This window comes from Argopecten irradians, chromosome 3 (genome assembly GCF_041381155.1).
Source record: "Argopecten irradians isolate NY chromosome 3, Ai_NY, whole genome shotgun sequence".
Taxonomy (NCBI): Eukaryota; Metazoa; Mollusca; class Bivalvia; order Pectinida; family Pectinidae; genus Argopecten; species Argopecten irradians.
In genome coordinates, this window is record NC_091136.1 from 31,348,357 (window position 1) to 31,369,225 (window position 20,869).

At 35.2% G+C, this 20,869-nt stretch overlaps 1 protein-coding gene across 2 annotated transcripts; it reads left to right on the top strand.

Annotated features, from left to right (window-relative positions):
• Nucleotides 1-1,608: 1,608 nt before the first annotated feature.
• On the top strand, nt 1,609-19,822 carry LOC138318202 (acyl-coenzyme A amino acid N-acyltransferase 2-like). Of its 2 annotated transcripts, none has more exons than XM_069260386.1 (9): nt 1,609-3,639; nt 12,152-12,390; nt 13,906-14,172; nt 15,059-15,228; nt 15,772-15,885; nt 16,948-17,036; nt 17,293-17,377; nt 17,720-17,921; nt 18,589-19,822. In XM_069260386.1, the coding sequence occupies exons 1-9, from the start codon at nt 3,557-3,559 to the stop codon at nt 18,726-18,728; spliced, it is 1,389 nt and encodes a 462-aa protein (XP_069116487.1). In that variant the 5' UTR covers nt 1,609-3,556; the 3' UTR covers nt 18,729-19,822. The 2 variants fall into 2 exon arrangements, with proteins under 2 accessions (XP_069116487.1, XP_069116488.1); XM_069260387.1 differs by having other exon boundaries at nt 1,609-3,392.
• The last annotated feature ends 1,047 nt before the right edge of the window (nt 19,823-20,869 follow it).

Sequence of the window (20,869 nt, forward strand, 5' to 3'; positions counted from 1 at the left end):
GCTAACAATCCCAACCTACTAACACTGCACACACTGCACTGCACTGTAGCGGAAGTTGAGAATTGTGTCAGAAGTTCAAGAGCTGAGTGAAACTGCTGCTGAAGATGGGTTTGTAAATGTTATATTTGTCCTTGGTGTTTTATGTCAGCGCATTGTATTTATATAAGTAATCCACACCTCTACATATTCTGTATAATCTGTTTTTGAATACTTATGATAGAGGTTATTGAGAGTTCCTCCTCCACTACATGCTCTGACAGCTCAGATAATAATGGGAGTCAAACACCCAGGAATGTTATTCCTGTTAGAAGACCCATATACGCACTGTTGCTGAGTCGCGAGGGCCAGTGCAACCACATACCGTTGGTATGGGGAATTCTCCAAAACAGGGTAACAGGGGTGTGTGTCGAAACTCTAATGCTGCAGGCGGTGTTGGTCAGACACAAGACTCGGTTCCAGTTGTAAGGTCCAAATGAGCTTGTAAACTCCTGTTATATGGAGAATGACTCGTTGAAACCTTAGCACCATTCAATTCTGGGTCTGCGGTCTACGTTCAGACATCTAGAGCAGTGGGAGAATGTCATAGTGAGCAAAGACCACTCCTGATTGTGAAAATCATATTTAATCTCTATAGCTACTAATGTGTATTACCTTATGGTTTACCATTTATTAAGTAGAATTGTAGCATAATTGCAACTTACGTTCAATTATAATAAATGTTTAGATTATATTCACATCAGAAGTGCTTTGTTTCACTTGGCAGAGGAGAAATTCTTATTAGGCTAATTAGGTATATATTACCTTGGGACACTGGCCAGGGTGATTAATTTGGGTATTTGTTCTCTTCGTAAATAAACTACTCTGACAACTGTAAACAGCTGATAGTTTTATTATACGCAAAACGGAGACAGATAACCTGAAATAAAAAGAACAATACCTGACAATACATAGGGACACATAAATGTACCAACTATAATATGCCATATTTATACTGTAAAGTAATAAATATAATATACAGGTATTTATTTATTATATATATTTATAGTAAATTCTATTTTAATTCCATGGTTTTTACATTTAGTTTACAATCACTTTACCCTATACATTACCTGAACCTAACGGACCACGTGCGATCCTTTGTTATACATATACAAATTATAAAGGTTTATGGACAATTTATTTAAAGAAGTTATAACAGAAAACTATTAAGTATATTAATTAATATTGCATAATGAATAATAAGTTAATTACTTTATTTCTAGTTAAATATTAAATAAACATACCTTTCAGCACTGTGGCCGTAAAGCACACAGCTTCCAGCTATAGGTGTTACATGTCCGGTGCCTATTTTCCATGTAATGTGTGGACACGCTTCCACCAGGGTGGGCGTGCACGTGCAAGGACAGGGTCATGCAGGGTCAATGTGACACACTCAACCAATCCATTCACTCACCTCTCATACGTCATCATAACAACTTACATACACACAGATTTACATGTACAGGACATAACATGACACAGGGACATGTAAATTCAGACAATACACAGCGCATGTAGTTTTAAGACCTAATATGATATATTTTATGTACACAGTGAATTCAAACATTGCTACATTTTACATTGCCACATTCTACATTGCTACATTCTACATTGCTACATTCTACATTGCTCTGATATGCCATTCTACATTTCAATTGCTGTTCTGCAGGCATCCAAGATATCCCATGAGTTACTTTTACTGTCCTGATATCCACCCCTGGTACATGTTATAGCAAATCTGAAGGCGGTGAGATGAAACAAGTACTACAAGATGTAACTAGTATTTGGTCCTTTGGTGTACACCAAAGGAATCTAATAAAAGCACACTTTGGTTAACCTTACTCAATTGTTTTTTAAAGGAAGACTGTAGGCCTGTAGAGTCAAGTTTTGTTTTCCCAAAACGCCTTCAGTTTTGTTATGACATACATGTATTCTAAGAGTGGATATTACGACGGTGATACTAATCCCTTGGGTATCGAGAATGTCCTGTACATTATGTTTGTAGGGCGATGTAATCGTACATACTGCCCCATTGTGTGGTAGTAAAAAGCGATTTAATTTGGGTTGTTTTCTTTTATATTCTTTCGACTTCTTTTCCCTAACATCCCCCATCCTCGATACTCCAGGGGTTACTATCACTGACGTTATATCTACCCCTGGGTTATCTCTTAGTAAACCTTGAGGCAGTTCTTGAGGGAAATAAAATGACCAATCACATACCTGCAGAGGCGTCCTTTGGAGATTATAGAGGGAAGGACTAGCCTAGCTGTGATTGGTGAAGCTGATGTGCCGACCAACCAACATTAGTGATTGGTAAAGGTATCCCATGATGTACCGACTAACCAACATTATTGATTGGTAAAGGTGTCGGGATTTTTAATTGCTGTACAAATGTTTTAACTCCATTGCATTTTGGAGTATATTAACCTTTCTTGGTTCAGATGTTAAAACATGATTAAAAGAATTAATTGATTAGTAAAAGTTTAAATAGGCTGTTCAGCAAAACTTGTGAAAAGTTCTGTAGATTTAGATGTATATGTGTACATTGTACGTTCCGTTTTACAACGGTGACCTTAAATTAAAGCTTTAATGCTGCTTAAATATCTATATAACAGCGTTTATAAACAGGCTCAGTGAAATTATAGTCCATCCGATATTCAAAGTCTTTCCTAACTGCAATTCGTTAATTAAAGAACTTGATCAGTATAGTCAATCAACAAAAAACGTAAGCGATTTGTAGGGACAGGAGGGCATAATGTAATGCACTACACTTAGAGATGGCATATTTTTGCACTAGACTATTATACATGTAGAAATCTACTTACATGTTGTAAGGTGCCAATTACCACGCAGAGAATATGTACATTTGTATTATATATATTGAAGAGATCGATCCTCGTGTAGATAGATCTAGAGCAGGCCGTCATATATCTCGTCATACAGATATTTGCCATGGTCTGCTTCTGATATGATATTTTGAGGTCAGTAAGAAATATATGCTTTTTTGGCGGATTTTGAGAATTTAAATTGAGTACTTTCGGAGATTTACATTTAGATAGCATACGGAGTTTATCAATTCCATCAAAGACGTATACTCGGTCAAGATATTTTTTTTTGTATTTGGAGCACAGGGACAAATAATTAGGAAATATTTTACCAGTTCCTATTATTTTTTTATTAGGGTTTCAAGTTAAGGATTTTCCGGAAAATCTTACCTCCCGCTATTTGAATTTTCCGGAAATATTTTAGTATCAGTTCCCGCATTTAGATTGCCCACGGACTTTGGAGTACGATCACTGAAGTTGGAACGTTGTTAATAAGTTAAGAGATCGGGTCACTGGGCAGTTATTGTTGTAGGTATTTCAGTTGTATATCGTGGTCATAGTCACAGTAACAATATCATAAAGATAAGTGAGTGCATGACCTGTCGTGGTACGTTTCGCCGATAGAAAATGAGAGTAGAAACTAATAAACCGAACGGATTAAAAGCTGACAGAAATTTCCGGAAAACCACATCATGAAAATGCAACGTTTTCTTGCACTCAAGAAAGTGAAGAAATTGCTTTGTTTTGGCTGTAAACTACAAGCATTTGAATTTAGGTAACCAAAGTAAAATTCAAAATGCACCCAGTGCTTACATAATAAGTTTTACTCGTTTTTATTTTTGTTATTACTTGCTCCTCATATTATTTTATATTATATTATCGCTGATGGCGGCCTCGTTGAAAGTGTACACACTTGTAGAGAGGCATTGATGGTATTATTGATCTTGGTGGAGATAGGGGTTTTTCCCCCTCCTACACCGACTTTTGAGTTCCGGCTACGCACGCACAGATATTATAGAGTTATTTACAAAAATTTAAAAGTATCACTATTAACAAAAAAAAAAATAAAATATCTATAAATTCCAGTCATAGGGACTGGGAATATGTATCATTTTAAAATATTGGTGTCAAATGAATTGAGGGTACCCTATGTGTATACGTACTAGTTAATAGATTTAGTTTCATAAAATTATGATCTATATATAGGGTAGATTGATACAATGATATATAATGGGGAACAATGATACAAGTGGCGGGGCAATCCCCAAACAACTTGTACTACTTAATGGTAAATGAGTATATAAACCTGAGTAGACTGGCGATCAGAATTGGTCTATAGGCTGCATATGTGTTTAATAGAGTCTCTTTTGCAGTTTCCTTAGACCAAATCTATTTTAAAGTTACACTACCGGCCTCACTAAGGATGATCACTTAGGACAAACTTGTTGTTGGTCTTCCAATATTTGTTTAGCTGAGTCTTAAAGCTGTTGATTGACTTGGCGTTTACTACCTCGTTTGGTAATGCATTCCAGTGGTTGACGACTCTATTGGAGAAGGCATTTTTTGTTGTATTCAGCCTGACCTGTCTCTTGAACAGTTTGTGGGTATTTCCTCGGGTTGACTGGTATGGTCGACTACTAAACATTGTGTCTGAGACTATTTTATCATGCTTATTAATAATCTTGTATAGTTGAATCAAATCACAACGTTTTCGTCTATACTCCAGTGTAGGGAGACCCAATGTTCTAAGTCTGTCTTCGTAGGACAAGTCTTTGATATTTTTAATCCTCTTTGTAGCTCTCCGTTGGACATTTTCGATTTTGATGATATCTTTTTGTAGGAATGGTGACCAGATGGTAGTGGCATATTCTAAGTGCGGTCGTACCAGGGATTTGTAAAGAGTTCTGAATATATGTTGGTCCATGTATGTAAATGACTTAAAAAATTACTCCCATGATACGATTTCCTTTTTGTGCTGCTATGTTAGCTTGTTCCGAGAAGTTCAGCTTCTCATCTATGATCACACCTAGATCCTTTTCTGTTGAGACTTTCTGGATAGTTATGTATGAGGATTCGTTCCGGATGTTGTATTGGGATGTTTTCTCGTTGTTACCAATCTCCATATGTTTACATTTGGTAAGATTGAGAGTCATCAGCCAGTTCTCTGCCCACTTTTACCATTTTATCTATGCTATTTTGTAGTTCTTGTCTGCTACCCGGAGTAGATATTTGTTTGTAAAGTTTGGTGTCGTCAGCAAACATTTTAACGAGGCATGGCACAACTTCTGGAATATCATTTACATAGATCAGAAACAGTACAGGTCCCAGAACACTTCCTTGGGGAACTCCACTTGTTACAGGTAGACTATGGGAACATGTTCCGTTAACAATTACTCGTTGTTCCATGTCCGTGAGAAAATTTCTTATCCATTGGAGTACTCTCCCTTTAATACCATATTGTTCCAGTTTGTGTAGCAGTAAGCTGTGACATACCTTGTCAAACGCCTTGCTGAAGTCCAGGTATATCACATCGGTATTGTGCCCTTCATCCATTGATATTGTCCAGTCTTCCAGGCATTCCAGTAATTGAGTGGTGCATGAACGTCCCTGTCTGAAACCGTGTTGCTCTTTTGTGAATAGGTTGTTGGTATCCATATGTTTGACAATTTCGTCTCTCACTATTCTTTGTAAAATCTTGCTAGGTACTGAGGTCAGGCTGATTGGTCTGTAGTTACTTGGGTCTTTCCTTGAACCTTTTTTGAATATTGGGCAGACGTTGGCTTTTTTCCATGGGTCTGGGAGTGTCCCTTCTTGGATTGATTTGTTGAATATAATAGTTAGTATACTTTTTATTTCATTAACTGTTTTTGCCAGCAGCATTGGATGGATATTATCTGGACCTGGTGATTTGTTAGGGTTGATTTTATTGATGGCTTTTTCAACTTGTGTGACAGTCACAGTAATCGTCTCAAGGGGTTCAGCATAATTTCTGGTTGAAAGGTGTGGTCTTTCTCTGATTCTTTCCTCTGCAGTAAACACACTGGCGAAGTATTTATTCATAGTGTTGGCTATTTCTTCGGAGGTCGATGTTAGCTCTCCTGATGGCATTGTAACATTTCCAATCGTTGTAGCTGTGTTAGTTTTAGTTCGAACATATTTCCAGAAAAGCTTCGGATTAGTTTTTATTTTGTCAGCCAGGTCTTTTTCGTAGTAGTATTTGGAATGCCTCAGAGTTTGTGTAGCTCGGTTCCTAGCCATTTTATATTCAGCAAAATTGTGAGCAGATTTACAATGTAGGTATTTGGTCCAGCATTTCCGTTTTCGTCTAACTGCATCCTTTGCTGTTTTGGATATGTATGGTTTTGAATTTCTTTGGCTGTAAGTTTGATGTAGTGGAATGTTCTCCCTAATTTCCCTATCGAGTTGTTGACTGAAGACTTCCCAGGCTTCCGATACATTAGAACAGTTCTCAATGTCTTGTAGTTGGATGTTTGTAAGATTTTGCCTGATAGTTTCATAGTCTCCTTTATGAAAGTTGTATCTTGTTTTAGTGTTGTCTTTAGGGTTGCTATCAACATACACGATTAGGTCAAATGCTAGTACTAGGTGGTCACTGGAACCTAGACTTGGATTATACTCAAGATTTTCCACCATTCCTTCCTCATTTGTGATGATCAGGTCCAGGATATTACTTACTTGGCCTTCTCTATATCTAGTCGGATCCTTTACGTGTTGAAACATGTAGCAGTCCTCGATAGTAGACAAAAATTTGTTAGCAGGGTGTGTTGTTTCCGACTGTTGTTGACATAGTCTCCCAGTTGATCTGTTTGAAGTTCAAATCTCCTACTACTAATATATGTGTAAAGTTCATAGTATACAGCCTGTCAAAGATTTCATGTAGTTATAATAAAAAAAGATTGAAAAAAAAAAAATGGGAATAGCCTGAGAAAATGGAATTTATTTTTAAAAAATCAGCAGTTCAATGTGAATCCTAGAGGTATCAGATTTTCAAGCACCTGACTAATTCGTGAGATATAAAAAATACATTTAGATAATTTCGAAAGTCATAGCACTGTATAATTAATTCCAAATTCATTGTATCCAATGTGATATGCTAAATTAAGGAGAGGGCCTCTTTTTTTGCGAGAAATTTTTTCCATCGTGGTTCTATATTTTTTAAACATGGTACGATATACTAGTATCAAAACTGTTCCATCATTTGTAAAATTGATACATCTAAAATACATTTCAAGTTTGCCAGCCCAACATCCTCATTTGTTTTCACAAACCTCATTAAAATACAACATTTCTTACGGTGTACAACTAAATAGATTATGATTTATAAATATCATTATTTCATTTTGTTGGTTTTAAATCCATGAAAAATAGATTAATTCTGGTTCAAGATAGAACAGAAAATAACAAGAGATGTGGAAAAAGTAATATTAAATTTCCGTAAATTATACTTTTATACCGTTTTCTTACATTTTAAAAAAAAAATTGCACAAAGTTTTATAAATAGTTTTGATGAAAATTCTGCTTCTATTTTGAATGTAAGACATAGGAGTTCATGGCTTCGAGTAAAAGTCTAAATGCTTAAAATAGGATTTTGAGTTATGCTTTTAATGCAATTTTAGAAATGACAAAAATATTTATCTCCGTTAGAAATAAGAGAAACACCGTGGTACTGTTTGAAGTATCCATACAAAATTCGTTACAATAAAAATACAATCGTCCATTTTAACAAGTTAGGTACAACCCAAAGCATTCCAGTCTCCGATATTTTTCCGCAGTTATTAAAGTTGCTAGTACTAACATTTTATAACCATATTTTATGGCTAAAAACTACTATCGTCCACTAAACAATAGCATTTTACAGAATTGATCTCCAAATTACAAACACTAGTATTTGCAGGTTAAATAATGACTAGTTGGATCGGTTTCTCATCATATCATTTTTTTTAAATGGGAAGGTAAATAACACAACCACACTATCAAAAAATAGGCGGGGAAGGGTCGTCAAACTGTCATCACTCGGTCTGCGCATAAAATGAACGTCAATAACGGAAATTCAAAGTGAGTGCGATTTATTGATTTTCGCGTGTGAAACTTTTTAGAGCCTCCAGACAATATATAACATAATCTATAACACTAAACATTTTTTTCTGTTTCAAGATTTACTGTAGCAAATTCAGCCATGATGGACTCTATTTTAACAGAAATTTCCAAGGTAAAAGGGTGCGTGTTTGTACATTTTGATGATTTTATTGTAAAGTGATTCATCTCAGCATTCATGTATAATTTATTTCATGTTATTGAGTTGTACACAGCGGTGTCCATTATTGTTAAATAATTACAATATCTGCTTCTAATTAATGACAGTTATTCATATTCCCCTGTAAGTATTAAGTCAAGATATCTTGATGTCTAATTTAAGCCATTCTTCTAATTAAAATTAGGACTTAGTTAATTCCGCTCCCACCGAAAAAAAAACTACAATGAGCTAATTCTAACGTTATGTAGTGGGGAGCGGAATAAGCAAGTCTAATTGGAAATTAGATTGAAATTTAAAGGCCTTTCATATCCTCTGGATGCAATGTCTGGATGACAATGGTTCAGCCAAATTAGTAAATCGATTTATCAGCAATATTTTATCTAAAGCCACTCTCGATCGCAACTTGGGCTCTAGTATTAAGATCTACGATACTGTACATGTAATGTGCCTCTAGGCAAATGTATGCAGCTTTGAATTTAAATGGAGGTTCCATATTACATAATAGTCACATTATATATCCAGTTTATACAGTAAGTATTGCATCTTTTTCCAGCTTATCAATTTTTAGCAGTCCTTCCTATGCTGCTACTCTTAATCTTTTGAGAGGTTCAAGGTCCATTGAAAGAATGCATTGTTCAGGAATTTGTCCTATTGAATCCGCCCAAGTAGATGGTCTTACAACATGGAAACAAAGGAGAGCCGTCACACTTGAAGGATTGTAGACGAGAGATAATTTGAGCTATAGAGGTGAAGATTAACTCATCCAGCCTCCAATGACAGTTCACCATGATGGGGTCATACCAAATTAAAAAGAGTCATCTTAATGAGGAAAGCACATCCCGGTTAACCTGACTATTCTACTGGGAAAGGCATTGGAGATAACTGACTTAATGGCTTCTGCGAAAGGCATCAGTTAACTGACTATTAGGAAAGGCATGTGGTTAATCAAACTGGGACTATCATTTGGAAAGGCATTGGTTGACCTTTCCATAGTCTATTGGGATAAGGGACATTTGGGTTAAAATGATATATTGGAAAAGGCATATGGTTAAAGTTGACTAATGGAAAGACTTTAACAGGGTTAACTGAACTATTGGGGACGGCATATTGGTTAACTAGACTAGTTTGAGAAAGGCATTGGTTAACATTGACCTATTTGGAAAGGCATGGGTTAAACCTGACATATTGGGAAAGCTCTTTGGTTAACTGACTAACTTCAGGAAGGAATCAGTTGAAACTGACGACATTGGGAAAATGAGCAATTGAGGTTAAATGACTATGATTAGGAAAGGCAGTGAATCGTTAAACTGACTACTAGTTGGAAAGCGCATTGGTTGATCTGACTATTGGTGGAAATGGACTTTGGGTTCAACTGTAGTAGGGTTTTTTATATTTGGCAAAGCAAAATTCGGTCTAACTGACTTTTTTATGGGAAAAGTGGCAAACAGTTAACTGACTATATGGAACAGGCATCAGTTTCACTGACTAATGGGAAAGGCATCAGTTGTAACTGACCTATAGGGAAAAGGCATGTAGGATCTGTAACAGGAACTCTATGGGAAAGGCCATTAGACCACCTTAACTACTATTATGGAAAGGCATTGGTTGACTGACTATTGGGAAAGGAGATACTTGTGGTCAACTGAACAGACTATTTTGAAAGGCATGAATTCGGCTAACTGACTATTAGGCAAGGGCATATTAGGTTAAGGTAGCTGCACCATACTTATTGAAAACCATGTCATTTTTTGTCAAACTGGTCATATTTTCACCCTTCTTGGCATGTTTCATGTAAATTTCAAATCTGTAAAGAAAATGGGTGTACTCGAACTGACTTTTTGAGATATTTGAGTTGAAATATACCATCCATGCAGAATTATCCATGACGCGTAAAATAGAAAATTCATAAAATTAATGTTTTCTGTAATATTAGGGGTGAAAGTAGTACTCGATCCTGTTTGATTTTTGTCCAAATTTCTTACGATAGAACAATATACAAAACTATATTATTTTTATCAAATGCTAACTAATTTTTGTTATATTCCCAGGCGCCCGTTTCTTTCACTATTACTAATTACATGTTTTGCCATATATTCCCCCGTAAAAAAATCAATGAATAGGCCAAAAAGGGCAAATGAAAACCCATGTCAATTTCACAATATTTGTAGTATGATATCCAATGGGGTGAATATGTTTTTTTCCAATATCATAATAAAAACACGGGGGGGTCCTCGACAAAATTTCAACATTTTGTAAGCTATGAAGTTGTAACAACGACGCTACCCTTACCTCCCATTGTCATACAGTGCTACGAAGGGTAATATGTAGACTATTTTTTGAAAATCAAGCGTGCAAAAACAACATTCCGACATCATACCTGGGACGTATTGTGTGATAATATAGGAAACAATGTATCATGGCTGTTTTGATATCACCTGACAGATTCCTATACCACCAATGTGTAGAGTAACAACGAGGAAATTCCGTATGGCGCTCAATATAATTAGAATTTCCGAATTTCCGGATCCGGCGCGGGTCCCGTCTATGATTATATAAATAATTTATAGATAAATAGCTGCACGAACAAGCCCATTCGTTCGGCGGTTTAACAAATCCATTCCCATGTTGTTACCGACCGGGAGGGACCACAGACAACACACCTCAAGATGAGCATATACTTTTCACTTCACAGCTTTTAGTATTTAGATTTATTTTACTGAATTTCACAAAAAAACATAGTCCAAATTCAAAATACGAGAGACAATTTACACTCAGTCTTTGTAAACAATATCCAAGTGTGAAGGTCGCTGAGCGTCTCGGAAACCCATATCCCCTTGAATTCAAAAAAACAACCTCCGCGAACTTCCGGTATAAGCGTCATATGAATTGGCGCGATTTTCAAACAAGTCTGGCCCCCAACCTTAAACTACAATGGGAAAGACTTTGGTTCAGCTGCCTCTTGAGCCAGCCTAGGTACAGCCCTGCCTCTACTGCCCGGTCCAACACATACCAGCCTATATAACACCTATGGCCAGCATGGACACAGACACTGTCCAAATGGACCAATATTACGACACAGACAACACACCTACCAGTAACACCAATATGTGAGTGTGTCTGGAAAGTAAAACTTACAACAGAAACAGCTGATTAACATGATTAAACGCCATTTAAGGGACCCTGTTTTATAATATGACCTTCCTAAGTAAAATAACCATATTTTGCAGCGCATAATTGAGTACATTATTTAATTAGTAACACAGAACAAAATAGCTAGTTTATTCTGTGTGTTGACCCGGAATGTGCAGACCAAAATTCCATAAGAGGTCTGTCCGATGAGTCCAGGCTGCTCTAACCAGTCCTACAATAGACTCGGCTTACATATGATTAGCTAAGTTTTGGAAGATCCGGATAGTAGGGTCACAAAACCAGGAAAATTTTCCTAGAGGGTAATGAGTCAATATCTTATTATAATATTTCATTATGATAATCTGATACCCACTATGGTGTTCAAATCAGTTTTTCGGATTCCTGTATTTTATATATTATCATTTTTTTCTAAATTTACTCATATTACACAAATACCCTATATGCATTAACATAGGCTTAAATGTGTATTTAGTAATTTCCTACATATAGTTTATTATTTTAACGTTTTAGAAAGAAAATCTGTATGATATTAAATGTAGACTCTAATTGGGCTATATAATTCCATTCCTGACCGCAAAGTTTAAATTAACACATTTGTAGTAAAATCTTCCTCAATCTGCTAGTAATTAATGAGATAAGATGTACAGGAAAACTGATTGAGATTGTTAACTGAGTGATATGCAACAAGTGACAAAGTGCCCATATACACTGTATGCTTATATAATTTTGTTTCACATATGAATTAATTCTGAATGTGCATTAATTGATTTAGAAGAATACATTTTTCAGTATTATACATGTACATTTAGGCCTACATTGTATATTGTAATAGTGTAATGATTCTCTTTTGCTCATCATATAGATGTATCAACACAAGAACAATGGAAGGTGTACAGTTATCTGTCTGTCCACGCGATGTAATGGTGGATGAACGAGTGTCTGTCAAAGTGTCAGGGCTGAAGCCAAACCAGAAAGTGACAATATATTCTACAATCGATGGTAATAAAGGAGAAGTATTTGCCAGCTGTGGGTGTTTCCAGGCCAAGGAGGATGGCACAGTGGATTTAAACAGCACACCTGCTTTGTCTGGTACCTACAAAGGTACAGGTGTAATTTTAAAATAATATTGTTTTAAAAGTTTATTTTTAATATCTTGTGAATTTGTCAATTACATATCATTTTTGACACTGCAGTGCTACATAACATTAGAACAAATGTTATTCTGTATCTGAAAAATGTATATGATAGCAACAAGATATGGATGTTTTCTTCTCTTTTCCTGCATTTAAAGTGATAGGCTATATATATAGCTAGCTAGCATAGGCCTACTGTCATTACTTGTATATGAACACTTCAGAGCAGTCTGAGGTACATGTACGTGAATGTATCTTGCAGTTATAAAGTTATAAAGTAGCTGATCCGAGCCACCAATATAGAACTCTGATCCAAGTAGCTGATCCCTGGTGCTGAAATAGAACTCTGATCCAAGTAGCTGATCCGAGCCACCAATATAGAACTCTGATCTAAGAAGCTGATCCCTGGTGCTGAAATAGAACTCTGATCCAAGTAGCTGATCCGAGCCACCAATATAGAACTCTGATCTAAGTAGCTGATCCCTGGTGCTGAAATAGAACTCTGATCCAAGTAGCTGATCCCTGGTGCTGAAATAGAACTCTGATCCAAGTAGCTGATCCGAGCCACCAATATAGAACTCTGATCTAAGAAGCTGATCCCTGGTGCTGAAATAGAACTCTGATCCAAGTAGCTGATCCGAGCCACCAATATAGAACTCTGATCTAAGTAGCTGATCCCTGGTGCTGAAATAGAACTCTGATCCAAGTAGCTGATCCCTGGTGCTGAAATAGAACTCTGATCCAAGTAGCTGATCCGAGCCACCAATATAGAACTCTGATCTAAGAAGCTGATCCCTGGTACTGAAATAGAACTCTGATCCAAGTAGCTGATCCGAGCCACCAATATAGAAATCTGATCTAAGAAGCTGATCCCTGGTGCTGAAATAGAACTCTGATCCAAGTAGCTGATCCGAGCCACCAATATAGAACTCTGATCTAAGAAGCTGATCCCTGGTGTTGAAATAGAACTCTGATCCAAGTAGCTGATCCGAGCCACCAATATAGAACTCTGATCTAAGAAGCTGATCCCTGGTGTTGAAATAAAACTCTGATCCAAGTAGCTGATCCCTGGTGTTGAAATAAAACTCTGATCCAAGTAGCTGATCCCTGCCGCTAATATAGAACACTGCATGATCTAATTAACTGATCCCTACTGCTAATATAGGCCTCGATCTGGTCAAAGTGGCTGATTGCTGCCGCTAATAAAGAACTCTGGTCTAAGTAACTGATCCCAGTATTAGCTGTTGCTAATATAAAACTTTGATGTATTTATAGCTGATCCCTGTTACTAACAATATAAGAACTCTGGTCTATTAGTGTTATGGCTGTCAGGTAAAGAGGAAACTTTACTACAGTTAGGGGTCAGACAGAACTAAAAACAAACTATGTTATTAATTAGTAGACCTTAGTTGTTTTGAGTATTAGATCTATTAATAATCTAAATTATTATTTTTAGGCATCTGAATTTCATGACTCTTTACAGGAAAAGATGGAATGGGGTTTATATGGAGTATGTGTGCCACCTCAGGTGGTAAGTTCGGGCTGCGACTGCTTCAGTCTGATGTCACTAAACCCCAGTTAGTAAACATTTCCATCCACAATGGTCACCATTCACTACGAGACTTGTGTCAAGGGCATTCAAACCCACCAATGGCTGCCGAGGTGCTGAATCGTTGGTATAAATCACCAAATGTTAGCAGGTTTCCAGTGAATTCAGGAAGGCTACGGGGTACACTGTTTCTCCCAAACGGTATGTGGTGTTTAAAAGCCTCTTACATACATGTTCATTGTATCAACACTTTTTTGTCAAAATGGCTGACCCTAAACAAGCATCTATTTGTTTTATTGACAGATCTGTAAGACATTGTAGATGTGATTGGAGTTTGATACTTTTTATTTGCCAGTGTCATTGCTGTCCATGACTCTATTCTGAATAATATAAAGTACATGTCTAATATAATGTTGCTTTAACACATATAAACTTTGTCAAAATATTTTATACATGTGTGTAGTATATAACATAATGACTTAAAAAAGAAATAATAAAAAAATGGTTCCTCGTCTCCCAGTGCTTTTACCACATGAATCTCATAAATCATCCTCAATATTCCATGGGGTACTATCGCTGTCGTTATATCCACTTCTGGACTGTGTCATAGTAAAACTGTAGGCAGATAAGGAGAAAAAATGACCAATAGCAGGCCTGCAGAGACTTCCTCCTCAGAAGATTTATGGAGAGCAATGCTCAATTTTGAAGCCATACCAAATTACCAATTGTATCTTCATTAAACTATTTTGGATGTACACTGTACCTTTATATAACTCATGAATCTGTTGTTGCACATGTACATAGAGCCTTCAATTTTGCCATGGTATACTAGTCCAGTGTTGGCTTGGAAGTGATAGTAACCCCTAGAGTATTGAAGATGCTCATAAATAGGATAATTAATTTCAGATGTTACTAGAATAGAGATCTGTAAAGATTTTATATTAGTACCTGGTAGTTTGGTTCTTGCTGATTACATTATAGGATACTGTTCTTTCCCACTAAAACCTTTGGAAACATCTTCAAATCTACCCTTTGAATAATTAATTTGAACATACATTATACAATATATACTATATTGCGTCTTTAGGTCCTGGGCCATTTCCTGGGGTGATTGACATTTATGGAGCTGGCGGTGGTATTATGGAGCACCGCGCTGCCTTGCTAGCATCAAGGGGGTTTGCTGTGTATGCATTGGCATTCTTTGGATATCAGGATCTCCAAAAAACTTTCAATGACCTTGATCTCAATTATTTTAAGGTGATTATCACAATGGATGCCAACAGTAATAACTGTATTCAAAAGATGTGGAATTTTTGTTCACATTGTCAACTTCTTTTCAGTAATTTGAGAAGCACACATATAAAACATAATGCAATGCCATGATGGGCAAGTAGCAATATTAAACTTTTTTATATGGATACAATTGAAGAATTCAGATAAATTCCAATCTGTAAGTCTGAAAAATGTATACACATTAAATAGACAGAATATGAATTGGCTGACAACAGCTTATTGATATGGCTACCCTATTTGACCCAATAAGCGCCCCTATCCAGTGCACCTTCTTATCTCAAATTAAATGCAGAGTGAAAATATGAAAACTATGATGCTTTGATTGTTTGATTTCTTATGCAAATTGATTTGGGCTTTATTTATACATTTTGTGCTGGAATTTTATGAAAGGCGGTAGTCCAAATTTGGTTCTATCAAGTGTCCTCTTAATTTTTGAATTTTTAAGCACCCGGGGCTAGGATGCTTATTGTGTCAAATACAGTTTTATGTCTGTTTTACATACAATAGGAGGCAGTTATATTCTTGGACACCCACCCGCATATCCAATCAGGTGGTGTTGGTATCATAGCAACATCCAAAGGTGCAGAGCTCGGGCAGTTCCTGGCAATCCACTGCCCTCTGGTGAGTTTAATTACACTCTTTGTGTATGATATAATTACATGTAGCTGGATTATCCCAGGACCTTCCAAATACATGAAATATCCAACATATTCACCTGTATGCATCTGCATCATATTTTACAAATTCGATAAAACTGAAGTTAAATTATCAGTTTTTTTAGTTTTTATTACTCTTCAAATCGTATTAAAGCAATTCTTGTATTAAGTTATAGTTTAATAACTACATTGTATCCGCACTTGATTACCATTATGTACATACATTATGTAGGCTTGTATCTATTATGTAAGCAATTGTAATCCTGAATTATCTTACACATAATATTATAGAGAAGGTATTATAAATCTTAAAATGACTTTTGATATAGTGTTTTAGAAAAACAGGCTCAAACATGTAAATATGTATACCTGCATGATCAAATTAAACTCTATCAAAACAATTAACAGTTTTTGAAACATTTTATCTGCTTTTTGGCATTTACAGAAGGGTATTGATGATATTCGGCAATTTTGAATTAAACTAAATTAAATGCATTGGATACTAAATGTTATGAATCAGAAATTATCGTAAGGTTTTTAATTTATTTAAGCACCCAAAAAACCATCCTCGATACTCCAAGAGTTACTGCAACTGTCGTAATATTCACTCCTTGACTCTGTCAAAGAAAATCTGATGGTAGTTCAGGAGAAATAAACTGACCAATCACAAACATACAAGCAGAAACATTCTTTGGATATTACAAAGAATGCGATTCTCAACTTAAAAGCCACACAGTAAACTGCAGTGTTACCATTATTGAATTATTTTGATAAACATCAAAGGACCAACCTACCTGTTTCATATGTTTATTGCAAATAGAGTCTTTAGTTTTGCTAAGACATATTCCAGGGTTTAATATTATGAAAGTGATGGGAACCCCTGGAATATTGACGATACTTGATGGTATGAATATAGTGAGTGTCAAATTATCATGAAGTGAGATTTTGAATTTCTTGAAAGCATCCAAGAGACATAATCATAGAAGTTGTGAATTGATGTTTGACATTTATATCTGTTTGGTTGCAGGTTAAAGCTATTGTCAATGTTAATGGTATGCCATATTTGTCATTCTCGCCAATTCATGACGGACACACTTCTTATCCAAATGCCATTGAGTGAGTATATTACAAAATATAATTTTTATAAAATATAGTATAATGGTAATGTTTTTAATTCAGATTCTTACTTTAATAATTTTAAACTGGCCAATTAATGCACATTTCTTCTTTTCACAAAGAATTACGATAAGTAAATGAGGTCACAAAAATACCAATATTTTCCTCTCTCAAATTGGATCCTATCAATTGTTATAAACATGTTTTTATGAACGTAATATCTAATTAATATGTTGCCTCCTACCTTTCTTTTTAGACTTGATCTTGATCTTTATGAGATTACTGATGAAGGTATCGTAGCCAAACCTGGCCACTGCTTTGACACTTCAAAGTTTTTCAAGGTAAAGTGCTGTGTTCTGATCGATTGACAGTGCTTGGTTTAAGTTAATGTAAATTGGACATCTAGCATACAGAAAATTAGTCCTCTATTTTGATTGAAGCATATGTAATTGGTAAGTAATAATGTGACCTATTTGTGAAAAATTTGCCCTTGTTCTTCTATTGTTGTACAAGGCTGCATCGGCTACGTTCTGCTTTGTGGATGGAGGTGGAGCCTTATACATCTCACAGAATTTCTAAATTAGAAATATAATTGTATTCTGCAAGGCCTACTTCTTTGCTTGACATTTTGTTGATTCGTTGAATGTCCTTCAATTAAAAAGATTATGTATTCATTTTCACAGGTTTGGGAATCTGATGTAAAAATACTGACTCTGTGTGGTACAGATGACCTGAATGTCCACCCCGACCTTCAGCAGCTACAGGCTGACTGTTTCCCGGCCCACAAACGAGACAACATAGAGCTGGTGGTGTATAAGGGTGCTGGTCACCTGATAGATCCACCATACTCTCCTCACTGTCGAGCCTCATTCAACAAATTATTACGTAAGTATATACATATACAGTATAGCTGGTTATTTACAGGGGTCAAACATTTTGTGATTTTAAATTGAAATGAAAAAAAAAGAAAATTTTAGTGCTTTAAAATTTTCGTGAGCTGGCTTTCAGGGTTTATATGATTAAATCATTTTTCAATATTTTGGTGATCTAATTTTGCGATCATAGCAATGTTCTGGAAAATAGAGAAAATATCGCTGCAAAAATAACCGGCTAAACCGTATTCATACTGGATTAGTGTATGGTCATCAGTGTATGGTCATCACCATCACAATAATTTTCGTTTCTTCATGTGGTCCAAAGGATTATGAAATAAGTTTTTGTCATATTTACTGACTGAAAGAATCAATCAGGTGAGTGATACTGTCCCTCTGGGCCTCTTGTTTTTGTATTGGAAAAAATAGTATCTCCCTTTATTTAATTGTTTTACCATAATTTGTATCGTGTACAATGTGCGGTGTTTGTTGAAAATGTCATTAGCAGACCCACTATTGGAAACCCACTCACTGCTCCATCCATCTATCTATAGATAATGTAGCATATATCCTCTGACCTGCAGAGAATTTTAAATGTTTGGCATGTACATGTTTGTATATCAGAGTGTTTTGTCTGCCATTTCTCCAGCTAATAAAAGATCAAATTATTTACATTGTAGAGAACTGTTTAGTATGGGGCGGCAATCCTGTGGACCATGCTCACGCACAAGAAGACTCCTGGAGAAGAACCCTCAACTTTTTCAATAAACATTTACGTAATGGATGTGTCAAAAAGGGACAGGTTAAAAGTATGATATAGAAAAAAGGGTTTTCATTTTACTTTGATGAAGTACTATATAAGAAATTGAATGATGATGAAGTACTATATAAGAAATTGATATTCATTCCGTATCGGGATACTGGATGTGGAAATGTATGATGCACATGTACAGTCAAACTTTTTATCCATCTTAAATAAACAGTCACCTGACTTAAATAATCAATTTTATGTTCCATCGATTGACAAATGTTATATACATGTATTTGACTATAATATGGAGGTTTTGAGATCCAAAACTGACATGGGTAAAGTACAATTTATTGTCGATAAGTCTCGCTTTTTTCGGTGATAATGACAGCGCAAAAACACGTAAAAATATATCACAATCACTAGAAGATTGGACTAATCAACGGTTAAATTGTAATTTACGTCATTTTGGTATCTTAAATCCCCCATATTAAGTGACCACTTGTCTTATGCAGCCAGCGACAATTAAAATTGTGAGCTATTGTGACTTATCATTCTGCGCTGAATTCTACATCATTATTCTACACTTTACTACACTGACATATTCTGCACTCATATGGAGTTTTGCAATAAGGGATTGAAACTTATTTCACAATATTATGTATATGTAGATGTATGCATTTTGCCAAATGATTAGCACATGTGTTATCTAAGTACTTGGAATTACACCAATATATAAAAAAGTACTTTTAAATATAAAAAAATGGTGCATCTCTCTATAGCTAGTAGTCCTATGGTTTAAGTAGCAACTTGTCTTAAGTAGCCAATTTTAAAGCTTTTTTAATCAATTCAGCTTAATACAGGTTTGACTGTACATGAGAAATATTTCTTCCCTATATCAGATTTTACATGTGAGATTGAAATGAGTGGTTGAATGTAGAATTGAGTTTGATTGTATTTGGGATTATTTGTGTTTGTGGAGTTATGAGATATAGTTAAAATTAGGTTTACCTAATGGTCAATCTTACTCACATAGTTTATGTATTTTTGTACATTAAATCACTTTTTGTCATTATTTATTTTTGATGTTGATATTTTTTTTCTCTTAGATGAAGTTTTATTTCGATTGTAGAAATTAAATTTGTAATACACTAAATTGACACACATTTTTTGACATGATTTATTTATAGTGCTTTTAAGTTTGTAAATATATTATCAGTTTAACAGATACAAGTGTGTTCAAATCAAGGAGGTAGAATATGATTTATATGACCGTTAAATGTAGATATGATAAAATCAAAACATACAAAGGGAGGATGTGTTCTAGTTTCCTTCAGATGTTGAGCATATTAACCACTAACTCTTAATTCCTGTAATATTATTTTTACTCATTTTGTCATATTCTGTCTTTGCATGCTAAAGCGTTAATGGCATAATGTTATGGTTTTCCAGAGGAAGAAATAATGTCACAATCATACCTAAGAGAGATAACTCTGTAATTAGCAAATGTTGTATACATTGTATATATATGTGTACTGGCAGCTGACATCATGGACGTGTATATGATGGAGTGAAATGTAATTTGAACAATAGAAGAGGAAAATCGAATTTTCAATATGGACTGCATACATGTACATCATGTACATGTAGTTTTCAAAATTACAAAATAATCAATTTTATATTAGTTTTGACCAATTGCTGATTTCCTCACATTGTTGGTGTCCTTTCAGCATACTTAAATCACATGTGATCTAGTAGAATGGCATATTGAAATTGAATTTAGAGACAACAATAAGACAGGGCTAATGTATGACATTTTTTATTATGTCAAAACTTTGCGGACGGTTACTATGTAAGCAAACCAAAATCACCCACAGTGATATAGGTACAGTGTATACATTGTATGATAACATTGGTAAGCAAAAGCAAACAGTATGATTTCTACAACAATCCGTGGATATTCTTTGAAAATACCTTTACAACTATTTAGTAATTATAAAAAAAAATAATGTACTTAGTACATTGTGTATATAAATATTATTAAAATCATATAATACACTCAACTCAATAAATGCATTGATTAGTGGATTTGGTAGCCAGGTTTTGTTTTAAATGCATACCCGGTATATCAGTTTAAATTGGGAATCATTTTGTGTTATTGAAAACTTCTCTAGGTCTAGAGGAAATTACACAATACTAGTAGTTACTGTTGC

Excerpts from the sequence above, each read along its gene's own strand:
- LOC138318202 (XM_069260386.1), top strand. The coding sequence starts at position 3,557 with ATGAAAATGCAACGTTTTCTTGCACTCAAGAAAGTGAAGAAATTGCTT. Across the intron at positions 17,378-17,719 it reads ACACTTCAAAGTTTTTCAAG|GTTTGGGAATCTGATGTAAA; the intron begins GTAAAGTGCTGT and ends TCATTTTCACAG. Across the intron at positions 17,922-18,588 it reads CTCATTCAACAAATTATTAC|AGAACTGTTTAGTATGGGGC; the intron begins GTAAGTATATAC and ends TTTACATTGTAG.